The sequence below is a fragment of the Dermochelys coriacea genome, chromosome 9, assembly GCF_009764565.3.
Source record: "Dermochelys coriacea isolate rDerCor1 chromosome 9, rDerCor1.pri.v4, whole genome shotgun sequence".
Taxonomy (NCBI): domain Eukaryota; kingdom Metazoa; phylum Chordata; order Testudines; family Dermochelyidae; genus Dermochelys; species Dermochelys coriacea.
This window is the reverse complement of record NC_050076.1, coordinates 865,837-890,728: the sequence shown is the minus strand read 5'-3', so window position 1 is coordinate 890,728 and position 24,892 is coordinate 865,837. Positions and strand designations below refer to the sequence as shown.

Sequence of the window (24,892 nt, the reverse complement as noted above, 5' to 3'; positions counted from 1 at the left end):
GTATCAGCAAATGCTCCACCATCATGGGGAACCACTTCTCAAAGTGAAACAGCATTTTTCCTGTACAACAGTTTAGGGAGTGCATTTAGGAAATGATAAATACCACAATGGCTCAGACGTATCCAGCATCCAGCTGAAAACAGCAGGGGAATGCAGATAACCAGCAACTACACAACTGGAATTTGGCCAAGACACTTGGCCAACTCACCTCTGCTTGCAAGATGTTTCATGGGCTCTAATAACCACAGGTCACCATGACCTCAGTTTTCTGCCTCATCCAAAAGAAACTTAGTTTCTCTGACCCATTTTAGGGATTTTTGCCCTCTGTCTGCAAGAGATTTCTGAGGAACAGGGCTGGCTCCAGGCACCAGCTTTCCAAGTAGGTGCTTGGGGTGGCAATTAGAATGGGGCGGCAGTCTGTGTCCCGCAGCAGCAATTCGGCAGCAGCTACGTCGCTTTTCCCGCCGCAGCAGCTTTTGGGTGGCAGCTCCACTGCTGTTGTGATGGCGGCAATTCAGCGGCAACTGCTTGGGACGGCAAAATTGGTAGAGCCCATGCTGAGGAAGTCACTTTCTTCTCACACACTCTGATTAAAAATTGGGAAAGAACATAGAGAAATTGCAGCTGTGTAAATAGCACTCAGATTTCCTTAACAAACCAAGGTGGATTAAAAAACATTGCAGCCTAACAGGAAAGTAACTGATTTATTTGTAGACGAGGGCAGGTCTAACTAACCTGCTCTGGCTTAGGAGATGGCAAAAGGCCAGTCAGCTCTACCCACCTGCTTTAAACTCTTATTTCTCTGCAGTTGGTTAAGTATTTTCTTATCTGGTATGAAAAGTTTACTGCGAAAATATTCACGAGAGCCTGTATCTTTACAGCTGCAGTGATTCAAGCTGGTTAGGAATGAATTCTTTTTTATACTGTGTTTGCATTTAATAACCAGAGACTGAAACAAATGGCCAGCTCCTGTAATTGCTTCACTTTCCATTAACCTTCAATAGATTGTCTATATCCAGTGAGCTTCCATGTTTGCATCTACAGGGGTCTCTTTACTGCAGAGGTTCTCAACCTTTCCAGAGCCTGATTTGTCTTGTATACCCCCAAATTTCACCTCACTTAAAAACTTACAAAATCAGACATAAAAATACAAAAGTGTCACAGCATGCTATTACTGAAAAATTGTTTTTTTTCTCATTACCATATGATAAAATAAATCAATTGGAATATAAACTTTGTACTTACATGTCAGTGTATAGTATAGAGAGCAGTATAAACAAGTCAGTGTCTGTATGAAATGTTAGTTTGTACTGACTTCGCTGGTGCTTTTTATGTAGCCTGTTGTAAAACAAGGTAAATATCTAGCTGAGCTGATGTCCCCCTTGGAAGGCCTCTGATTACCCCCAGGGGTACACGTGCCCCTGGTTGAGAACCACTGCTTTAGCGTCTTTATGTTACCTACAGTTGATCCTATAACAGCCACTACTGTTCTCATGCTATTGCTATTATAACCCTTGGTATCCCCATTATTTTCCTGTCCTGCTTTCATCTCTGTCCAGTTCTTTAGATCTGACCCTTCTATTCGTATTTCACTTTTTCATTATAAAGTCAGTGTAAATTGCAAAACTCCTTTTAATTCCAAGAAGTGGCATTAGGAATTCAGATCAGAAACATACCAACCCCTGTGCTACTCAGATACCTAGCAGAAATATAAAGAGCAGATTCAATAAGAACTACAAGGATTTTTTGGCTTCCACAGCTTGGTGCCTGGCTCCAGTTGGTGACAAAGGCAAACAAGTCACCGTCTGGTGAACTCTAAAAAGTAAAGGTATGGAGCCAGATTTTCAAAGTGCAGCACATCCAACAGCGAACACACCTTTGCACATACCTAGTCGCCCATGGAAGTGCCCAGTAAGCATACCCAGATCTGGTGTTTGCATGTGCACAGGACCAATTATGTGTCCAAGTGCTCATGTGTGCATCAAATGAGAAAACTGGGTGCACACAATGGGATATTTGTACATGTAAGTTAAGTGAACACAATGGCACTTCCATTTGACTGTAGCTTGTAACTTCCTTATCATACCCATGACAGTCTGCATACATAACAATTACTTACTCCCACGTTCAGAAAGAACTGTCAGTCACTGCCACCATACGTGAGGAGGCACAGCCATGAGCCTCGTAATAAGAACAAAAGTTTAACTTCATGGCATACTGTGACTACCAACAGAATCATGAACCCAGCACTGGAAAGGAACACTTGGGCCACCTTGGCCATCCCCTGCCTGCTCACAGTTCACGTAACTCCCTCCACTGTTAATAAAGAAGTATTTATCTGATACTTGCTATTCCAGAACCGCAAGTTTGAGCCTTTCAGTGCTGGGAGTTGTCTGCACAGAGCTTTCACCCCAACAGGAAGAGATACTGGTGATTGACATCTCATCTGAGAGTTCTTAAAGGGGCGGAGAAGAGGCATGCAGCAGCAGTCCAAGGACAGGCTGGGGACCCAGAAGTTCATGAGTTCTAATCCTAGCAGTGACGCCAGCTCCCACTGCCACCTTGGGCAAGTCACGTACCTTTTGAATTTCAATTCTCCATCTCTGAAAAGAGGATAATTCTATCTGGCCCAATAGCTCTGTGTGTGTGTCATTGTCTGCAGAACGCTAAGCCGACAAGCAGTGCTGTGAATGCGCACCAGCAGTCAGCTTGAATGGCGGTGCTTTGAGAAAATTGCAACATGGAAATAGGGTTGCCAGGTGTCTGGTTTTCAACTGGAACGCCTGGTTGAAAAGGGAACCTGGCGGCTCTGGTCAGCATTGCCGACTGGGCCGTTAAAAGTCTGGTCAGCAGTGCAGTGGGGGGCCAGGGCTAAGGCAGGCTCCCTACCTGCCCTTGCTCTGCGCTGGTCCCGGAAGCGACCCTCAGGTTCCTGTGGCCCCTAAGCACTGGGGTGGCCAGGGACTGGGAGGCTCTGCACACTCCCCCCCCTCAGTGCCGGCTCCGCAGCTATCGGCCGAGAACTGTGACCAATGGGAGCTCTGGAGGTCAGCACCTGAAGACAAAAAGGCAGTGCACCCCGCGCAGAGCCGCCCAGCCACCCATGCGCCTAGAGGCCACAAGAACCTGGCTACTACTTCCTCGAAGCCACTGGGATCCCGCATCACAACCCCCTGTCCCTCACCCCAGAGCCCACACCCCCAGCTGGAGTCCTCATCCCCCCGCACCCCAGCCCCAACCCGGAGTCCCCTCCTGCACCCCAAACCCCTCATCCCCAGCCCCATCCCAGAGCCCACACCCCCAACCAGAGCCCACACCCCCTCCTGCACCCCAAACCCCTTGGCCCCAGGCCGGAGCCCCCTCCTGCACCGCACACCCCTCATCCCCATCCAAGCCTGCACCCCCAGCCAGAGCCCACACCCCGCCCCATCCAAGCCTGCACCCCCAGCCAGAGCCCACCCCCCACACACCCAACCCCCTGCCCTGAGCCCTCTGCTGCACCCCACCCTGATCCCCTGCCCTGAGCCCCCTGCCGCACCCTGAACCCCGAGGGGGCAGAGATTTCAGGGAAGGGGTTGGAATGGGGGCAGGGAAGGGGTGGGAAGAGGTGGGGGAGGGCCTCACAGAAGAGTGATGTCATGGTGGGAGTCTGCTATAGACCACCGGACCAGGGGGATGAGGTGGATGAGGCTTTCTTCCGGCAACTCACGGAAGCTACTAGATCGCATGCCCTGATTCTCATGGGTGACTTTAATTTTCCTGATATCTGCTGGGAGAGCAATACAGCGGTGCATAGACAATCCAGGAAGTTTTTGGAAAGCGTAGGGGACAATTTCCTGGTGCAAGTGCTAGGGGAGCCAACTAGGGGGAGCGCTTTTCTTGACCTGCTGCTCACAAACCGGGTAGAATTAGTGGGGGAAGCAAAAGTGGATGGGAATCTGGGAGGCAGTGACCATGAGTTGGTTGAGTTCAGGATCCTGACGCAGGGAAGAAAGGTAAGCAGCAGGATACGGACCCTGGACTTCAGGAAAGCAGACTTTGACTCCCTCAGGGAACAGATGGCCAGGATCCCCTGGGGGACTAACATGAAAGGGAAGGGAGTCCAGGAGAGCTGGCTGTATTTCAAGGAATCCCTGTTGAGGTTACAGGGACAAACCATCCCGATGAGTCGAAAGAATAGTAAATATGGCAGGCGACCAGCTTGGCTTAATGGTGAAATCCTAGCGGATCTTAAACATAAAAAAGAAGCTTACAAGAAGTGGAAGGTTGGACATATGACCAGGGAAGAGTATAAAAATATTGCTCGGGCATGTAGGAAAGATATCAGGAGGGCCAAATCGCACCTGGAGCTGCAGCTAGCAAGAGATGTCAAGAGTAACAAGAAGGGTTTCTTCAGGTATGTTGGCAACAAGAAGAAAGCCAAGGAAAGTGTGGGCCCCTTACTGAATGAGGGAGGCAAGCTAGTGACAGAGGATGTGGAAAAAGCTAATGTACACAATGCTTTTTTTGCCTCTGTTTTCACTAACAAGGTCAGCTCCCAGACTGCTGTGCTGGGCAACACAAAATGGGGAAGAGATGGCCAGCCCTCTGTAGAGATAGAGGTGGTTAGGGACTATTTAGAAAAGCTGGACGTGCACAAGTCCATGGGGCCGGACGAATTGCATCCGAGAGTGCTGAAGGAATTGGCGGCTGTGATTGCAGAGCCCTTGGCCATTATCTTTGAAAACTCGTGGCGAACGGGGGAAGTCCCGGATGACTGGAAAAAGGCTAATGTAGTGCCCATCTTTAAAAAAGGGAAGAAGGAGGATCCTGGGAACTACAGGCCAGTCAGCCTCACCTCAGTCCCTGGAAAAATCATGGAGCAGGTCCTCAAAGAATCAATCCTGAAGCACTTAGAGGAGAGGAAAGTGATCAGGAACAGTCAGCATGGATTCACCAAGGGAAGGTCATGCCTGACTAATCTAATCGCCTTTTATGATGAGATTACTGGTTCTGTGGATGAAGGGAAAGCAGTGGATGTATTGTTTCTTGACTTTAGCAAAGCTTTTGACACGGTCTCCCACAGCATTCTTGTCAGCAAGTTAAGGAAGTATGGGCTGGATGAATGCACTATAAGGTGGGTAGAAAGCTGGCTAGATTGTCGGGCTCAACGGGTAGTGATCAATGGCTCCATGTCTAGTTGGCAGCCGGTGTCAAGTGGAGTGCCCCAGGGGTCGGTCCTGGGGCCCGTTTTGTTCAATATCTTCATAAATGATCTGGAGGATGGTGTGGATTGCACTCTCAGCAAATTTGCGGATGATACTAAACTGGGAGGAGTGGTAGATACGCTGGAGGGGAGGGATAGGATACAGAAGGACCTAGACAAATTGGAGGATTGGGCCAAAAGAAATCTAATGAGGTTCAATAAGGATAAGTGCAGGGTCCTGCACTTAGGATGGAAGAATCCAATGCACCGCTACAGACTAGGGACCGAATGGCTCGGCAGCAGTTCTGCGGAAAAGGACCTAGGGGTGACAGTGGACGAGAAGCTGGATATGAGTCAGCAGTGTGCCCTTGTTGCCAAGAAGGCCAATGGCATTTTGGGATGTATAAGTAGGGGCATAGCGAGCAGATCGAGGGACGTGATCGTTCCCCTCTATTCGACACTGGTGAGGCCTCATCTGGAGTACTGTGTCCAGTTTTGGGCCCCACACTACAGGAAGGATGTGGATAAATTGGAAAGAGTACAACGAAGGGCAACGAAAATGATTAGGGGTCTAGAGCACATGACTTATGAGGAGAGGCTGAGGGAGCTGGGATTGTTTAGTCTGCAGAAGAGAAGAATGAGGGGGGATTTGATAGCTGCTTTCAACTACCTGAAAGGGGGTTTCAAAGAGGATGGCTCTAGACTGTTCTCAATGGTAGCAGATGACAGAACGAGGAGTAATGGTCTCAAGTTGCAATGGGGGAGGTTTAGATTGGATATTAGGAAAAACTTTTTCACTAAGAGGGTGGTGAAACACTGGAATGCGTTACCTAGGGAGGTGGTAGAATCTCCTTCCTTAGAGGTTTTTAAGGTCAGGCTTGACAAAGCCCTGGCTGGGATGATTTAACTGGGACTTGGTCCTGCTTTGAGCAGGGGGTTGGACTAGATGACCTTCTGGGGTCCCTTCCAACCCTGATATTCTATGATTCTATGATTCTATGAAGGGGTGGAGTGGGGGCGGGACAGGGTGATCAGTGGTGCGGCCCTCGGGCCAATGTACTAGTCCTCATATGGCCCTCATGGTCATTTGAGTTTGAGATCCCTGGTCAAGAGCCTCAATGGCGCTGAGCTATAGCAGCATTTGTTCAGTGCATGGGGCGTGTGTGGTAGCTGACAGCCACGCTACCAGTGCAGGCTACTTACCTCTTCATCCTTCCCTCCCTATTGGCACCATAGAGAGCAGGTCTGTTTCAATGACAGAATATGAACTCCTATGATTTTAAAAGCCACATAAAACTCAGTCCTGGAGCCCTTACTTATCTGAATCCCTTTACTCCAATGGGCTACTCAGGTAAGTAAGTGCTGCAGACCTGTGATAGACCTGGCAACATCCTGGACAAATCTTATTGAGTTAAATGTGTGTGTCATTGTGGGCCAGGGATTGTCTGTAATTCCATGAGGGAGCAAGCCCTCGGGTCTCCAGGAACTAAAAACAGTGGGGGGCAAATTCACTCACGTTATAACAACTGCCAGGCACCACTGCCTGAAAAGGCTCACAGATACTGGTTCCAACTGGATTCTCTAGATCAGCGGTCTCCAAACTTTTTGACTTATGCACCTGCAGGGCGAAGACCAGAAGACCTGCCGCAGACGCGCCACCCACGGAAGAAAACCGGAAGACCAGCCACAGGCAGGCCGCCAGAGGGGAACACCAGCCGTGGATGTGCAGAGCTGCCACCAAAGAAAAAAAAAACGGCAGAGTGCCATCTGGCGCGCACCCCCTAGGATCATCTCGCGCACCCCAGTTTGGAGACCACTGCTCTAGATTATCCAAAAGTACATTCTCTGTCGGTTAATAGGCTGCATCTAAATTCTAAAGTGACTTAGGGCTTGCTTTCTGATCCAGCACCCGGACAGGCCCTTCTAGACAAGGCAGGGGCCCCACTCCTTTCTGGGCAGGAGGGTTGAAGGGACTTGACCTACTCGTGGGGGTGCTTGTTCTGAACCTGTCCCCACAGGAAGACCCCGGTGTGGGATTTGAAGGACTGATTCCTACCAGAGCCGGTGCTGGGGTGATCACTGGTAAGCTCTTCAGCATGCGTACAGGTTCTTTTATTGTTTTCAGTGTTTTGTTTGTCCTGCTTTCACCCCAAGCATGCCCTTGTTTAGAAAGGGCTGCCCAGTAACTTACACCTATGGATAATTATGCTGTTGAGAGCCTCTGAGGGGGAAGGCAAAGCAGTCAGCTCAGGCAGTCTGACTGCTGGGGAATTCACAGTGGAGGCAGGGAGCTGTGCAGCTCAGTAGGGGGAGAGACACAGGTCTCCACCTAAGAGAGGTGGCGGCTGAGGAGCTGGGAGCGGCTGCTGTGCTGGACCAGAGACGCCCTGATCTGTGACAGAGTCCACAGAGAAAAAGAGAAAATGTAAAAAATACAAGAATTGGAAAAAACATGTTCTCTATAAATTTCCTTTATTTTCCCTTCTGTGTAATCAAGTGGTACTTAGTGTTCCCAGAATTTCACAATGCAGGTGACACAAAGGATACAGAGGACAGCAGACGTGCAATGCTGTAGCTTAACACCAGGGTATCTTATCTTTTCCAGTAACAGGCATCCTGCATCCCTGACATTCTCTGTACACTTGTGATCTGCAATGGAAAATAGCCCTACAGCCCAGAGTTTCCAATCCTTATTTATAACACATGCCCTCTCCACACAAGCTCCATGTGAAGCCTCCCTTACTCTCAAGAGGTTTCACGACATCAAACAGCATTTACAACTGGATTTGGATTCCAGCCACAGGTACAATCTGTGTTCTATAAAATGCTGTAACTCATGTAGGAGGGCAGGGTTGGGATGAGTGACAAACTGGTTTTCCATCGAATGCATCCGATGAAGTGAGCTGTAGCTCACGAAAGCTTATGGTCAAAAAAATTTGTTAGTCTCTAAGGTGCTACAAGACCTCCTTTTCTTTTTGCGAATACAGACTAACACGGCTGCTACTCTGAAAACTGGTTTGAAATTCACTTTTATCTCACATCAGTTTGAAACAGAACAAACAGCAGCAGCAGGGAGCATGTGTGCTGTATACCTGTGCTGAAGTTGGACGATCGATCCCCAACCTGACCAGCAGTGCCGGGAATCAGATCATGGTCTTACAAGCAGCCACTCCTTAGAGAAGGGGCGAGGTGCTGAGCAACTCCAGCACTAGCAAAGACAAAGCACCCCGATGCTACGAACAACAGGCCCCGTCCCTTAGCCACCAGACACATCTACTCTCATTAGCTGCAGAAATACCAGAAAGGTTTCTGAGGAGACACTTATTGTCATATTGCCATTTCATTGTGAAATATTAATAAAAAGAAAGAAATGGTGCCCCTTGCAGCATCCACTCAGGGCTTTGTATTCAGACTATCCAGGTATTTCAGTGTCCTGTGGGGATGGTTCTTATTCAGTGTGGGTGTCTGGGGGTTGTTGAGAAGGCAGGCTAGGCAGGGCCAAAGGGGGGCCAGTTAGTACCAGCCATGAGGATGCTATTTGTGCTGGGGACACCCACCCACTGGGAGATGGACTGAACCTCCCCCACTCCAACTCATTCTCCCCAGCACACTGAGCATCCAGTGATCGTGGCATCCCTACCCTCTCAACCCAGAGGGGGTCCAGGACAGCAGTAGGGCTGGGGGCTGCATGCTCAGGAAGTGCTCACAGGACACCCTGGAATAAGCAACATCAGCAATCCCTCTCTGCTGTTTCCTACAGGGGTTCTTGTTTAACCAACAGACCTGAATGGCATAGTCCCTGGCTACAGCCCTTCACAGAGTTAACGACCTCAACACCGAACCGCCAGCCAAGCTCCCAGGAAGCACCACCCACCTCCAGAGCGCCCTGTCCTGACTTCTGATCAGCAAACCCTTGCTTCTCCCGCTGAGGGCCCTCATCCAGCCCTCTAGTGAACACTAAGGAGGCCCAGCTGCATGAGAACCTTCACTCAGCCAGGCGCACAGCTGAGATGCTCAAGCCCCTGACAGGGATTACTAACCCATAAATCTCCACGCTGCTGGCTTGGTCAGCATGGCTTTCTCCATGGGCTCCAGTGAGCCAAGCTACGGCAGGATCCATGAACTCTGTCACAATGGATGGGATGTGACAATCTGCCTGGCCCATCCCCAGGGCAGTGGATCTGGGCGGGAGATTCTCAGTAGGAACAACTGGTGTCTTTGGGGCGGAGGGGCAGGAGCAGCTGTGCCAGATGAGAGCAGCTGCTGGGGCAGCCCCAATGTGGTTTTATTCCAAAACTGGGCCAGAAGCCAAGTGCCTGTTTGTCTTCCAGCGCTGAAAGTCTGCCCACAAAGGGGCATTTCTAGAGCTATCTAAGCCCTGGTCTCAGGGCCTGTCACTCCAGCAGCCAATAAGAGAGTTAGGGAAGGTTCCAAACCCCTTTAGACGTGCTCCCTCCCAGCCCACATCTGGGCCCTGGCTCTAGTAGTAGCTCCGTCAGCTCCCTGGTTACAGTGTCTGGAGAGGACGGCCTCTCTCTACTGAGATTTTGCACTTGCGGAGCCGTCTAGTTTTTTCCTAACTTGACCCTGCATAATTAAGCCATTTAGAGGTCATGCTGCTGTTTTCCCTAGAGACGGCTGTGGAGTCGTGTGACTCAGCAATATCACGAGGGTGGGGAGCAGAGAAGTTGTGACTGACCTAGTTCTGATCTAATGGAAAACGCTGCTTTTGTTTCCCATTTTAGCTCTTTTCTTTGAGATATCTACGAGCATTGCCACAACCAGCCTGACCTTGGCAAGATCCCATTAATGAGAGAAATCCATGCTGGAGGGAGCTCAGCTGGCCTCATTACACCAGGAACAGATTTGTCCCATTATAACAAACCTTCCCCTGCCACCTCTACAGCGCAGTGGAAAAGCCCTTGGAGCAGCAGGGAGTATGACCGAGTGAGGAGTAGGAAGGGGCCAGAACCAGTCTTTTCTCAGTGTTCCACAACCCAGACGTGGGCCGAAGCCCTGACCCTGCCCAAACCACCTCGTGCAGAGAGACGTGGTGTTCTGGAGCTGGTCCGTCTCTAAATACCACTGATCAATTTTAAGATCCGAATACACACAGGGAGTGGGTGCTGTCAGGCCAGTTATTTAAAGTGTGGCTCAGTAAATATACAGCCAGTCTGCAAGTGCGGTGGGCAGGTGAGTCATGACGTGCAGCCTCACGCGCCAGTGGGCCTCCATGGGATTGTACCGGGTGTAAGGGTACTTGGAAGTGAGCGCATCCGTGATGTCGTTCAGGACGAGTGACATGTCCCTCAGGCCGCTGTTAATGAAGGTCTTCATCAGGGTTATCTGCTGTGTGAATAAGGTTTCCCATAGTCTTCCCGGACAGTTTTGCTGGCTCCTCTCCACAGCTCCTCTGCTTGGGCTTCGATGCTCTCACGTGTCAGAATGCCAGTAGCAGCTACAAAGTTGCTGGGTTCAATGAGGATGACATGGACACCCCAGTGGTACATTTCCTGCCGGAGGCAGTCGGAGAAGGCTGCCACGCCAAACTTGGAAACGCAATAGGAGGAGCGGGAAGGGCTGGCCATCTGCCCTAACATGCTGGTGATGTTCACCACACGACCTGGAGTGGACAGAGACAGGAAAAGGAAATTGGTAGCCTCTGTTCTGGGCTAGGCAGGATGGACGCCTGAATAGACTGGTGACAGGATAACCTGTTCAGGGAATAATCTCCAGACAACATAAACTCTGTGCTGGAGGATAAGGGGCTCCTAAGCCAAGACATGGCAGCAAGCACCCTCCTTTGATCCTCATGCTACTGACACATTCTCTCCCTCAGCCCTGGCTGCTGACTGACTTCCAGAAATCACGCTGTCGTCAGGGCTCCCCACCACAAACATGGTTAATCTCATCACCGGTCATCTTCTCAGTCTACCCCCTCTCCTTCCTGTGCCTGGAAGAACTTGCCCCTTTCCACCTCCACACCAGGAATAATTCCGCTGATACTCACTTTGTATTTGCTAGCTGGGTGTTAGCCAAGGAGGAGCAGGGGACAGAAGATGAGGCAGCCATATTTGTTATGGGCACGTGGATGGGGATTTCCGAGGGCCACGGCCGCTCCATCCATTCCATAAACTCACCAAAGAGCTGCAATCCATTACCATTTCCAGGTAATAATGAATATTGAGCAAAACCTCAGACAGGGCTAGCTCAGGAGCATTTGGGGCCCAAAGCTGGGAGCCTCAGGACTCTCTGGGTGGCCTTCTCTCTCCTCCCCTCCCCCCCACCCCATACACACATACACACGCCAGTGCAGGGGAGGTTTCTCTGGAGCCAATTCACATATTGGTCTGTGTCTGGAACTGGGGCGTGCATGTGTGGAGAGTGATGGGAGAGGGATGGAGCTTTCCTGTTAAACAGGAGGGGAGGGAGCTGTGATTGCAGCCCTGCTGCAGCTGTGATAAAGGGGAAACATCCTGATCCCACAGGGACAGTCCATACTCACCACAGTGCTCAGTCAGCGCAAAGTGGTTTGTACTCCAGTAGGGCTGGGAGCAGGAGCAGTAAACCTCCTCTAGTGTTTCATCCAGCTCCTGGGGGAGCAGGGGGCAGTGCACTGGGGAGCCTGCAGCCACATGTTCAGCTACATTAGCTGAACTGACCCTGAAAATCCTCTCTACTATTGCAGTAATAAGGAGTTTTATGGGGCCAAGCTTCGGGGCTTGAAATGTTAGAGCCACATGGAGCAGAGTGGCACACTTCGTTTCTACACTGTCGTTCACACTCTGTATGCACCTTCACCATGACAACGGAACAGGAACAACAACATATAAACTTGGCTGGGCAGTTACTTATAGGGCAGCTGGGATATATTTAGCAGCACACAATATAAATGATACTTGGAAAAAACTTCTCAGTGTCACCTCTTGTGTGTTTGTGTCTCCCTTCCCAGAGCAGGAGGCTGGGCTTGCATCCGCCTACTGCCTCCAAGAGTCCTTCAGATTTCCTCATATTTATTACCTCACTGGCATGTTTAGCTGGACTGGCTTTTTGGGAAGCATCTAAAATGGCTCTGTGCATAGATATTGTTATAACCTCATTTATCATCCTTGCTATAGCTCGGGTCCCCTCAATGACAGGAGTTACACAAGGTGATTTGCTATAGATCTGCAAAGTGCTCATATTACAGCCAAATACTGCTCTCCCTCAAGCCTGTACAGCCTCAGGGGCTTGCACAGGTGTCATTGAAGGCAGAACTTGAGATGGTTTCTAGTGGCTTTTCCCTGTTGCTTTGCAAAGCTTCTCTCCGACTGCAGCCATGCCAGATGCCATCTGTACCTTTAGCTCTTCGAACAAGGGGCAGGAAAGCCTTGGTCACTCTGACAGTTCCCCACAAGTTGATGTCAGCCACCTCCTTGTACTTGTCTATGCTTGTGAATTCCACCTCTCCGAAGGCTGATACTCCAGCGTTATTTACCAAGCCCCAGAGACCTGACAATAAACAAAAGGGTTAAAGGGTTTAAGTGGGGGTTCCCTCAGGGAGAAACAGCTCTTCTGGGATTTCATCTTCTCTCAGGGTAAAACAACCTGCTGGAAAAAACAGGACATTTTCATCTAGGACAGTGAAATACACCAACAACACTGCAGTGGGCTTCAGTAACATGGGAAGAACAGGAGTAGAGACGTAAATATTGTTTTAAAAGTTAATCGTTTAAACGATTAAAAATATTTCATTTAAATTGTTAACCGATTAAAGAGCCAGTCGGTATGGCTGGGGCTGCTCCAGCCGGCGTCGGGGTTAACATTAAGGCGGGTTAACCGGTAAGACAAATGCTCACCGGTTAACATTTTACATTCCTAAACTGGAGAGACAGAAGAGCATCAAGGCATTGGCTCAAAGCACCAGGAAAGTTAGTGAGGGGCCAGCACCTGACCCTCAGGAATGTTGCTTGCTGTCATGTTGTTGGCTCTCCTGAGGCTGGGATGGACCTGTATCTGTCCCACTAACCATGGTCCACTCTGGCTGGTGTTTGACTGAAGAGTACAAAAAGAGAGAAATAGGCAAGAGCTCCCCTGGAGTGGCTGCCTCTCTAGCAGTGGCACAGTGTCCTCCTCAAGCCAGAGAAGATGAAGGATAACATTTGATTTGGGGAGCCTAACCTGGAGTCTGATTTCCAGAGGGGCTGAGCAGCCATGGGTCTCACCTACTTGTGGGGGAATGAGGATGCTCAGTACCTCTGAATAAACGGGCTCAAGATGGGCACCTGAAACATCAGAGGCCACTTTTGAAAGTCCTGACTTAACCGTGGCACCTCTGCAGGGTTCTGCCATTCAAGTTCTTTCTCCGGTGTTTGCAGAGGGCAGCAACTCGTAACCAGCCCACAATTTAGCTACTTTCAATCCTTACTACAGCAGAACCTCATTCGTTTGCACTAAAGACAGGGTTGTCTTTAGGATTGTCTGCAGGATTGAGACCTTAGATTTTACGTTCTTCAGAGTAAGGACTCTGTCTTTCTTCTAAAGTCCTGTTTATATCCATATGGTGTGATGTAAGTAATAACTAACGATAATGACAGAGGAAACAATAGGAAAACAAGGATCAGACACTGCAAAATTCTGATCAGTTATTTAGTCATGTATTTATTATTATTTCTGTTGTGGTAGGGCCGTCATTATCAGGGTCCCCATTATACTTATCTGCTCACCTGTCCTACCACATAATGAACAGGCTCCTCTGCCCAGCCAACCGTGGCTGTTGGAAGAGCCACTGAAACCTCTGTTCATTTATTTTGGTGTCCGTGTACATACAATTATTTGTAATTGAAGATTGTAAATTATAAACATAGCTAATCCAGGCAACGCTATGTCTCTATTTCTGCTACACATACTGCTCCCATCCCCCAGACACGTTCTCCCTGTGTTACACACTCACCTGTTAAGCGTTGTCCTTATTGTAGACTGTAAAGTCCTTGGGGAAGAGACTATCTTAAATTATGTTTGAGCAGCACCCAGCAAAATGAGGCCCCGATCCTGATAAGGGTATGTGTTGGGGTAGCACCCACAGATAATAAATAATTATAAGAGTACTACGGTATTAGGACACAGAGTGCCTGATTAATCCCTGGTGTAATTTCACAGAAGTCAGAGAGTTCGGCAGAGACTTGTATTGAATGAGTTTGTCATGACTTCCCCGAGGCCAGAGAGGGAACAGGGCTTACAGCAGAGCTTTGGCACAAGAGTTCTTGGCTCCCTGCCATGTCCTGGAACAGGTCTCTCTGTAACCAGAGCCTGTATAATAAATTTAGTACATTTAGAACCATTTATGAAAAAGCTAATTAAAGTAGTTAATCCTTTATGAGATTCCATCATTAGTCAATCATATCATAGTAGTCTGTAACAGAACTTTGATAGTCATCTGGCACATGTTTAAAGAGCATTATCATTATTATTTGTTTAGTGTCAACACTGGTGGGTGTGGCCCAAGACCAAAGAGAAATAGAGACACTACCCACCCCAAAGAGTTTAGCATCTCAAAGCCCAGACACTCTGTCTGGAATGCTTTGCTTTCTGTGTGTTTTGGAACAAATTCTACTCCTGAGAGCATTCTGCACCAAAAAATTTAAAATTCTGCACACAATATTTTAAAATTCTGAAAATTTTATTTGTCAAATAGAATCATAGAATCATAGAATATCTGGGTTGGAAGGGACCCCAGAAGGTCATCTAGTCCAACCCCCTGCTCAAAGCAGGACCAAGTCCCAGTTAAATCATCCTAGCCAGGGCTTTGTCAAGCCTGACCTTAAAACCTCTAAGGAAGGAGATTCTACCACCTCCCTAGGTAACGCATTCCAGTGTTTCACCACCCTCTTAGTGAAAAAGTTTTTCCTAATATCCAATCTAAACCTCCCCCATTGCAACTTGAGACCATTACTCCTCGTTCTGTCATCTGCTACCATTGAGAACAGTCTAGAGCCATCCTCTTTGAAACCCCCTTTCAGGTAGTTGAAAGCAGCTATCAAATCCCCCTCATTCTTCTCTTCTGCAGACTAAACAATCCCAGCTCCCTCAGCCTCTCCTCATAAGTCATGTGCTCTAGACCCCTAATCATTTTTGTTGCCCTTCGCTGTACTCTTTCCAATTTATCCACATCCTTCTTGTAGTGTGGGACCCAAAACTGGACACAGTACTCCAGATGAGGCCTCACCAGTGTCGAATAGAGGGGAACGATCACGTCCCTCGATCTGCTCGCTATGCCCCTACTTATACATCCCAAAATGCCATTGGCCTTCTTGGCAACAAGGGCACACTGCTGACTCATATCCAGCTTCTCGTCCACTGTCACCCCTAGGTCCTTTTCCGCAGAACTGCTGCCGAGCCATTCGGTCCCTAGTCTGTAGCGGTGCATTGGATTCTTCCATCCTAAGTGCAGGACCCTGCACTTATCCTTATTGAACCTCATTAGATTTCTTTTGGCCCAATCCTCCAATTTGTCTAGGTCCTTCTGTATCCTATCCCTCCCCTCCAGCGTATCTACCACTCCTCCCAGTTTAGTATCATCCGCAAATTTGCTGAGAGTGCAATCCACACCATCCTCCAGATCATTTATGAAGATATTGAACAAAACGGGCCCCAGGACCGACCCCTGGGGCACTCCACTTGACACCGGCTGCCAACTAGACATGGAGCCATTGATCACTACCCGTTGAGCCCGACAATCTAGCCAGCTTTCTACCCACCTTATAGTGCATTCATCCGGCCCATACTTCCTTAACTTGCTGACAAGAATGCTGTGGGAGACCGTGTCAAAAGCTTTGCTAAAGTCAAGAAACAATACATCCACTGCTTTCCCTTCATCCACAGAACCAGTAATCTCATCATAAAAGGCGATTAGATTAGTCAGGCATGACCTTCCCTTGGTGAATCCATGCTGACTGTTCCTGATCACTTTCTTCTCCTCTAAGTGCTTCAGAATTGATTCCTTAAATATAAATATAAAATATAAATATATATATTATATTATATATACATATAAATAAATGTGGAGGCTCCAGCATGGCACTGGAGAGCGCAGGCCAGTGGCTGCACAGAGGTGGGAGATCACTGTGCAGCTCACCCCTGGGACACGGATTCAGCCGTGAGGCTGCACCCAACCCTGACACAGCGCAAGGATCCAGCCTGCCCCAGAAACACCCCAGGGCCCTGCCCCTCTGTGTGGGCAGGCAGGCTCAGCAAGACAGGATCCAAGTGTGGAGGGGCTTAATGTGGGAGGATCCAGGTGTGGGTTGAGAGGGCTCTGTGTGGGGAAACCTGGGTGCGGGCAGCTCAGTGGGGAATCTGGGTGCAGGGGGGATCTGGATGCACAGGGGCTTGTTGGGGGTTTCTGGGTGTAACGGTAATCGGACTCTGCAGGGGGGTCCAGGTGAAGGTGGTTGGGGCTCAGTGGTGGGGGAGGCTGGGTGTAGGAGGGATAGAGCTCAGCAGGGTGGTCTGGGTGGGGGATTCAGATGCTGGGGGAGTGGGGCTCAGTGGGGTGAGGATCCAGATGTAGCTGGTTGGGGCTCAGTAAGATAGGGATCCAGGTGCACCTGGCTCATTGGGGTGGTCCAGGTGCAAGGGGAATGGGGCTTATCAGGAGAGTGAGGCTCAGTGAGAGGATCTGGGTATGAGGGGGTCTGGATGAATGGGTGTTGGGTGGATGGGGAGCAACTCCCTCTACAGGAATCCCTCCCCCTGCAGCTGAGGAGCAATGGGTGCAGGAAGTCTGAGGGGGAGGGGGAAGCAGAGCTTCCTGCAGCCGGGAGAGAAATCTGGGGGTGGGTCTGACCCAGCCCCAGATGCTGTGCAGGGGAAGAGGAAGTCCCGTTCTCCCCAGCCCAGCTGGGACTAGCAGCTCAGCCTGGCGCAGGGTCGGAGCCACCAGCCAGGTCTTCCCCAGTCCCGCCTCCTACCCCACAGTGATTTACCTCTCTGCCAGCTGCCCTGGGCACCCAAAACATTCTGCGGGGGGAGGGTCACATAACTGCTCTTGTGGCTTCCCTTTGCTTCCTCTTCAGAGAGTCATTTTTCTGTGGTGAAGCAAAGAAATCTGCAGGGAACATAAATTCTTTGTATGTGCAATGGTGCAGAATTCCCCCAGGAGTAAAATTCTGAACTGTATTTTCAGTAAAAATTTAGATTCTAAATGGACACAGCATCACTCTGATTCTGTGCCCCCTGGTTTTGTCAAGAAGGTTGGGTTGGAACTTAACACAAAGCTAGCCACTGTTTCTATGGGCATGTGTTACTTTTGCCCAGCTGTCTTGTGTTGTGTTGGGCTTGCCACCAAGAGCCATGGTGTGGTGTTTAGCATTGTATACATAGGCACATCTCTTGCCCAAGCAGAATTCAGTCTTGTCACAGGTATAACTCCGTTAATGTTCAGAAGGGCAATATGCTCCCTTTGGTTTTGGAGGCCACGCTTATAGCCAGCAAAAATGACCTTGGACCACAATCTCCCAGACATGGTGTTGCCCTGAAGTCTTGATCCCAGCAGGCCCCCATGGCTCTGCCCCAAGATGTCAGTGAGAGGGAGCTGCCACGAGCATGCCTATGGCAGTGAGCGACTACATAAATCTCTATGAAGGAGGGACTGCCCACCTATCAGACGAAGAAGTACACAAGAGATCCTGTGCCCATCCCTGCTAGGAACCAGACTTTTATCTCATTGCCACTGTCTGAGAAACAACAGTGAGGTTTGCCTGAAAGCTCTCATTCTGTACAGCACAGCTCTGAGCCACCGCTGTTGCTAATGTGCTCTGCGTGAAAAGCTTGGGGAGGTGTGGAGAGGAATCTGATGAGACAGGGCAGGTGTGGAATGGTTGTGCAGGAAGGACAGAATTGTGCACAGAGAAGGCACATTCAGGGGAGGAGGTGGGAACTGACTTCTGGTTATTTCTTCCTTATATTTAATAGCATCATTCATGTAGGGATTAAGGACCCTGTTGTGTACTTTGAATGAAGTTTGGGACTATCTTTCTGCCACACTTTTAATGTGCCCAGCACCTTAACACCTGCCATGAGCAAGGAAAAAGCTACTCCTGGCCCTATCCCACCTCTTGGATGGAGAAAACCCCCAAGTGCACCTGTGAGGATGTCCCTGGACAGAAAGCTGTGAGGAGATGCTCACTACCCTGACATGTGATGTGTTTATCATCAGTCCTGGTCTGAGGCTGGTGGCTGGTTTACTCCCATGTGGGTGGCCGATCAGGCTCTATGAATACAGAGGAGCAGGCACAGTGTGATCCACTGGGGCCAAGAACCCTCACAAACTCCCCGAAGCAGGCTCAGATACAGAGGGGAGAGATGGAGAGGCACAGGGAGGTCCCATTTCAAGCTCCATTTCCCACTGCCAGCCTGGTTACCTGCAGTGTTGCCGAGTAGTAACTTTCTTCAAATCAAGCAGGAGCCAGGCCATTCGTAATAAGAGGCATAGGTGCCGACTCCATGGGTGCTCCGGGGCTGGAGCACCCATGGGGAAAAATTAGCCAAGCTCCCCTTACCCCTTGTCCCACCTCTTCCTTCTCCCCTGAGCATGCCACATCCCCGCTCCTCCACCTACCTTCCAGCGCTTCCTGCCCAGCCACTGCCAAACAGGTGTTTGGCAGCATTAGCACACTCTGGGAGGGAGGGGGAGGAGCAGGAACGTGGAGCACTCAGAAGAGGAGGCGGGGAAGAGGCAGGGCTGAGGTGAGGATTTGGGGAAGGAGTTGGAATAGGGGCAGGGCCTCGTGGAAGCGGTGGATTGGGGATGGGGCCGGGGGCAGAGGGGAAGTTGGTGCCTATGGTAAGAGGTGGCTGCTGTCTGCCAGCGTGTATCTGCTGTCATGCAACAGTCCAGCTCCCCTTTGCACCTTCCAGAATGGGACAACAAAAAACTAAAGCCAGGAAATGCCTCCCACACAACACTCAGATCCATTACTAAGCCACTCGGATAACCTTAACTCTGCCCTAGTGGGGTAATTCCTCCTTAACAAGGGTTCATGTAAGTGAATTGAAAAGGCAATTGGCCTGAGAGCACAGGCTCCCCCAGCCTGTAATGTTATCCCCACTACCTTTCTCCGGCTCCTTCAGATTGTTCTTCACAAACTCTACAGCCTGAGCCACTTCCTGGTCACTGCACACATTTAGCTGCAGCACTTTCATGCGATCTGATTTCATGCTCTCCAGCTCCCTGGCGCCATCTCCATTCTCACCCTGCCCAAGAGAGAAAGGAAACAGATGTCCTGCTCAGACAGAACAGCAGTAATCTAACCCCACGCCCAAGGACACAGGCTTGCACTGTTGGAAATGCACATACAGAGGTGGCCCCCAGATGGCCCATGCAATCACACAATGCGAGTCCAACCTTTGGGAATTTACCTCCCATTTCTGTCTCAATTTCCCCACCCAGCAAATAGACTGACTCTGTTTCTCCCTGCCTCACAGGTGGATTCATTGGTTATTGTTTGCCCCGCACTTGGAGGGTGTAGAGAGCTATGTAAGTGCTGACCAGTGTCAGTGCTCTGTGGGTAACAGAGCCAACATTTTCAAAAGGATCACAGAAGTCCAGATTTTCTGGGCTTGAGAGTAAAGGCTTTTCTGGCAGCTCCTCTGAATAGCTCACTCTCAAAATTCCTACCCATTCTAATTAAATGTATTCTTTCATTCTCTTCAGAAGCAAATGCAAGACTACAATGCCAAAGGCAATTCCTTGCTGGCTGAGTCTGAGAGCAAACAGTCTAGTGCTATAAGAAAGGAAAGGTATAAAACACTGACAGGTGAACCTTCTGTATAACAATTTGCATTTTTTACAAAAGAGATCAGGAGGCATAGTAATGGAAGTATCAGGGAGATGCAGTCACCTCTCTGGGGAGAGCAGCCAGTCAGACACCTGGTTCACAGCAGATGGGAAGGGGAAACGCTGGGTAAGGACATCAGAACAAAAGCTTACTCCATCCTGAATAATGAGGTCAACTCCACTTTTCTTTATGACCAGTTTCTTGACCAGTTTTACTTTCAGGATCTCATGCAATAGCACAAAGCTGCAATATTTAGTTTGCAAGCACTGAAGTGAAAGTTGAGGGACAATATTTTCCCTGGAATTTTAAATAGAATAATGGAAACCATTCTTAGGTGCTTAGTTTTGTTGGGGTTACTTTTGTTTTGTTGCTGTGTGTGTTTTGTATTTGTTGCTGCGTTGTTTTTTGTTTAAAAAAAAAAAACAAAAAACAAAAAAAAACCTTATATTTGAGACCAAATTCCAAATTGAACCTGGTCATTGCCAGGCAAAGTGGGCAGGATTTGGGAGTTGGCTTAAGGTCTTTTTGTGGGTGGGGAAGGAATGAAAAACAGAACAAAAACCAAACACTTCTAAAGGTGGCATTCAATTTACCTTAGCTCAGCCATGGACTCCAGGAAAATCCAGGTATCTTGGAGCTGATATTTAGGTCACCATTTCCTCCCCTTCTTATCATCAACCTTATCAGGGAGGAGACATTTGCATTTTGATGGGCTGCTATTAGTCAAATACAACAAGGAGTCCGGTGGCACCTTAAAGACTAACAGATTTATTTGAGCATAAGCTTTTGTGGGTAAAAACCTCACTTCTTCAGATGCACTTCTGATTGATCTGATTTCTCCTGTACTTGCATACTAGCTTCCATTTATTGTGGGTAAACAAGACAAGGCAAGTATAGTCCCACATCATGTTACAGTAGGTGGGGAGATTGCCTGTCTTACCCCACAGGTACCGTCTCGACTGCCTTTGCAGGAAGGCTGAAGTAAATATTGCATATTTACTTAGTTGCTTTTATTGGTGTTGCAGATTACCTGTCTCCTGCAAGGTGTACAGTTCAAAAGTACCTTCCTCTGACAACTTCTTCAGCTAAGCAAAAGGGTCATGTCGTTAGTCAGAATGGCCCAACTTCCCATCTCAATCATAGAATCATAGAATATCAGGGTTGAAAGGGACCTCAGGAGGTATCTAGTCCAACCCCCTGCTCAAAGCAGGAACAACAACTAATCATCCCAGCCAGGCTCTGTCAAGCCAGGCCTTAAAAACTTCTAAGGAAGGAGATTCCACCACCATCCCTAGCTAACGCATTCCAGTGTTTCACCACCTTCCTAGTGAAAAAGTTTTCCTAATATCCAACCTAAACCTCCCACACTGCAACTTGAGACCATTATTCCTTGTTCTGTCATCTGATACCAGTCTAGATCCATCCTCTTTGGAACCCCCTTTCAGGTAGTTGAAATCCCCCCTCATTCTTCTCTTCTGCAAACTAAACAATCCCAGTTCCCTCAGCCTCTCCTCATAAGTCGTGTTCCAGTCCCCTAATCATTTTGTTGCCCTCCGCTGGACTCTTTCCAATTTTTCCACATCCTTCTTGTAGTGTGGGGGCCAAAACTGGACACAGTACTCCAGATGAGGCCTCACCAATGTCAAATAGAGGGGAACGATCACATCCCTTGATGTGCTGGCAATGTCCCTACTTATACATCTCAAAATGCCATTGGCCTTCTTGGCAACAACGGCACACTCTTGACTCATATCCAGCTTCTCGTCCTTTTCTGCAGAACTGCTGCCGAGCCATTGGGTCCCTAGTCTGTAGCGGTGCATGGGATTCTTCCGTCCTAAGTGCAGGACTCTGCACTTGTCCTTGTTGAACCTCATCATATTTCTTTGGCCTAATCCTCTAATTTGTCTAGGACCCTCTGTATCCTATCCCTACCCACCAGCGTATCTACCTCTCCTCCCAGTTTAGTGTCATCTGCAAACTTGCTGAGGGTGCAATCCACGCCATCCTCCAGATCATTTATGAAGATATTGAACAAAACCAGCCCTTGGGGCACTCCACTTGATACCGCTGCCAAACTAGACATAGAGCCATTGATCACTACCTGTTGAGCCCGACAATCTAGCCAACTTTCTATCCATCTTACAGTCCATTCATGCAGCCCATACGTCTTTAAACTTGCTGGCAAAAATACTGTGGGAGACTGTGTCAAAAAGCTTTGCTAAAGTCAAAGAACAACACATCCACTGCTTTCCCCCTCATCCACAGAGCCAGTTATCTCGATGTAGAAGGCAATTAGATTAGTCAGGCATGACTTGCCCTTGATGAATCCATGCTGACTGTTCCTGATCACTTTCTTCTCCTCTAAGTGCTTCAGATTGATTCCTTGAGAACCTGCTCCATGATTTTCCAGGGACTGAGGTGAGGCTGACTGGCCTGTAGTTCCCAGGATCCTCCTCCTTCCCTTTTAAAGATGGCACTACATTAGCATTTTCCAGTCATCCGGGACTTCCCCCGATTGCCATGAGTTTTCAAAAATAATGGCCAATGGCTCTGCAATCACATCCGCCAACTCCTTTAGCACTCATCGGATGCAGCGCATCCGCCCCATGGACTTGTGCTCGTCCAGCTTTTCTAATAGTCCCCGAACCACTTCTTTCTCACAGAGGGCTGGTCACCTTCTCCCCATGCTGTGCTGCCCAGTGCAGTAGTCTGGGAGCTGACCTTGTTCGTGAAGACAGAGGCAAAAAAAGCACTGAGTACATTAGCTTTTTCCACATCCTCTGTCACCAGGTTGCCTCCTCATTCAGTGAGGGGCCCACACTTTCCTTGACTTTCTTCTTGTTGCTAATGTACCTGAAGAAATCCTTCTTGTTTCTCTTAACATCTCTTGCTAGCTGCAACTCAGGTGTGATTTGGCCTTCCTCATTTCACTCCTGCATGCCCGAGCAATGTCTTTATACTCTTCCCTGGTCATTTGTCCAATCTTCCACTTCCTGTAAGCTTCTTCTTTGTGTTTAAGATCAGCAAGGATTTCACTGTTAAGCCAAGCTGTTCGCCTGCCATATTGCTATTCTTTCTACACATCAGGGTGGTTTGTCCTGTAACCTCATAAGGATTCTTTAAATACAGCCACTCTCCTGGACTCCTTTCCCCCTCATGTTATTCTCCCAGGGGATCCTTCCCATCAGTTCCTGAGGTTTGTCAAAGTCTGCTTTCTGAAGTCCAGGGGTCCATATTCTGCTGCTCTCCTTTCTTCCTGTTTCAGGATCCTGAACTCGACCATCTCATGGTCACTGCCTCCCAGGTTCCCATCCACTTTTGCTTCCCCTACTATTCTTCCCGGTTTGTGAGCACAGGTCAAGAAGAGCTCTGCCCTAGTTGGTTCCTCCAGCACTTGTACCAGGAAATTGTCCCCTACGCTTTCCAAAAACTTCTGGATTGTCTGGTGCAACTGCTGTATTGCTCTCCCAGCAGATATCAGGGTGATTGAAGTCTCCCATGAGAACCAGGACCTGTGACTAGTAACTTCCAAAAGTTCTGAAGAAAGCCTCATCCACCTCATCCCCCTGGTTCCGGTGGTTTATAGCAAACTCCCACCATGACATCACCCTTGGTGCTCACACTTCCAAACTTAATGCAGAGACTCTCAGATTTTTCTGCAGTTTCCATGCTTGCTCGTGAGCATCATACTGGCTCACTTACATACAATGCAATTCCCCCACCTTTTCTGCCTGCCTGTCCTTCCTGAACAGTTTATATCCATCCATGAAGTACCCCAGTCATGTGAGTTATCCCACCAAGTCTCTGTTATTCCAATCACATCATAATTCCTTGATTGTGCCAGGACTTCCAGTTCTCCCCGCTTGTTTCCCAGGCTCCTTGCATTTGTGTATAGGCACTTGAGATAACTCGCTGATCGTCCCTCTTTCTCAGTATGAGGCAGGAGCCCTGCCTTCTCGCGCGCTCCTGCTCATGCTTCCTCCCGGTATCCCACTTCCCCACTTACCTCAGGACTTCGGTCTCCTTCCCCCTGAACCTAGTTTAAAGCCCTCCTCACTAGGTTAGCCAGCCGGCTTGCGAAGATGCTCTTCCCTCTCTTCGTTAGGTGGAGCCCGTCTCTGTCTAGCACTCCTCCTTCTTGGAACACCATCCCATGGTCAAAGAATTCAAAGCCTTCTCTCCGACACCACCTGCGTAGCCATTCATTGACTTCCACAATTCAACGGTCTCTACCCAGGCCTTTTCCTTCCATGGGGAGGATGGATGAGAAAACCACTCAAACTCCTTTATCCTTCTTCCCAGAGCGATGTAATCTGCAGTGATCCGCTCAAGGTCATTCTTGGCAGCATCATTAGTGCCCACATGGAGAAGCAGGAAGGGGTAGCAATCTGAGGGCTTGATGAGTCTCGGCAGTCTCTCCGTCACATCGTGCTGATACAGATGGGGTAACTCCATTAACTTCAATGTGGAGTTACTCCAGTGTTACACCAGTGTAACTGAAATCAGGATCTGGTCCCACAACATTTCCTTTTAAAACTTAAATGTTTCCAGGCATCACAGAAACCAGGATGAAGCAGTGAACTTCCTGGGTGACTGGACACAAGACACGACAGCACTTCTCATACCTTTCTATGTACATGAAAGGAAACCTCCCAAAGCGTGATGTTGGCATTTTGGTAGGCATTGTGTCAGCATCACAATGTTATGCTCCCTTTAAAGCAAATTGCGGTACACTGCTGCTCACTGTATCTTGGGAGAACGTTGTTAAAACTTAGCTTTTGATCATACAAAGAGCTTTTCAGCTGCTTCACAGTGAACGAAGTGAAGCCAATCCAGCTCACGAACAGAGACTTACTGTATCTGGGCGCAAGGCACTTCTTGTTAGCTCAGA

General features: G+C 48.9%; 2 protein-coding genes and 1 pseudogene across 2 annotated transcripts in view; all 3 read right to left on the bottom strand.

Annotated features, from left to right (window-relative positions):
- The window catches only part of LOC119861618 (very long-chain specific acyl-CoA dehydrogenase, mitochondrial-like), a 63,234-nt gene extending 62,115 nt beyond the window's left edge, over window positions 1-1,119 (bottom strand). Inside the window, exon 1 of the mRNA XM_038416944.2 lies at window positions 209-1,119. The gene's annotated coding sequence lies outside the window, so the exon portion shown is untranslated. The remainder of the gene's footprint in view (window positions 1-208) is intronic.
- Window positions 1,120-9,766: 8,647 nt separating this feature from the next.
- Window positions 9,767-24,892, bottom strand: part of LOC119861328 (D-beta-hydroxybutyrate dehydrogenase, mitochondrial-like) — a 47,094-nt gene continuing 31,968 nt past the window's right edge. The window contains 4 exon segments of the mRNA XM_038416348.2: window positions 9,767-10,542; window positions 10,545-10,808; window positions 12,524-12,676; window positions 19,276-19,417. Of these exon segments, the coding sequence (XP_038272276.1) occupies window positions 10,340-10,542; window positions 10,545-10,808; window positions 12,524-12,676; window positions 19,276-19,417 (762 nt within the window). The 3' untranslated portion in view covers window positions 9,767-10,339.
- On the bottom strand, window positions 17,282-19,262 carry LOC122455825 (annotated as a pseudogene).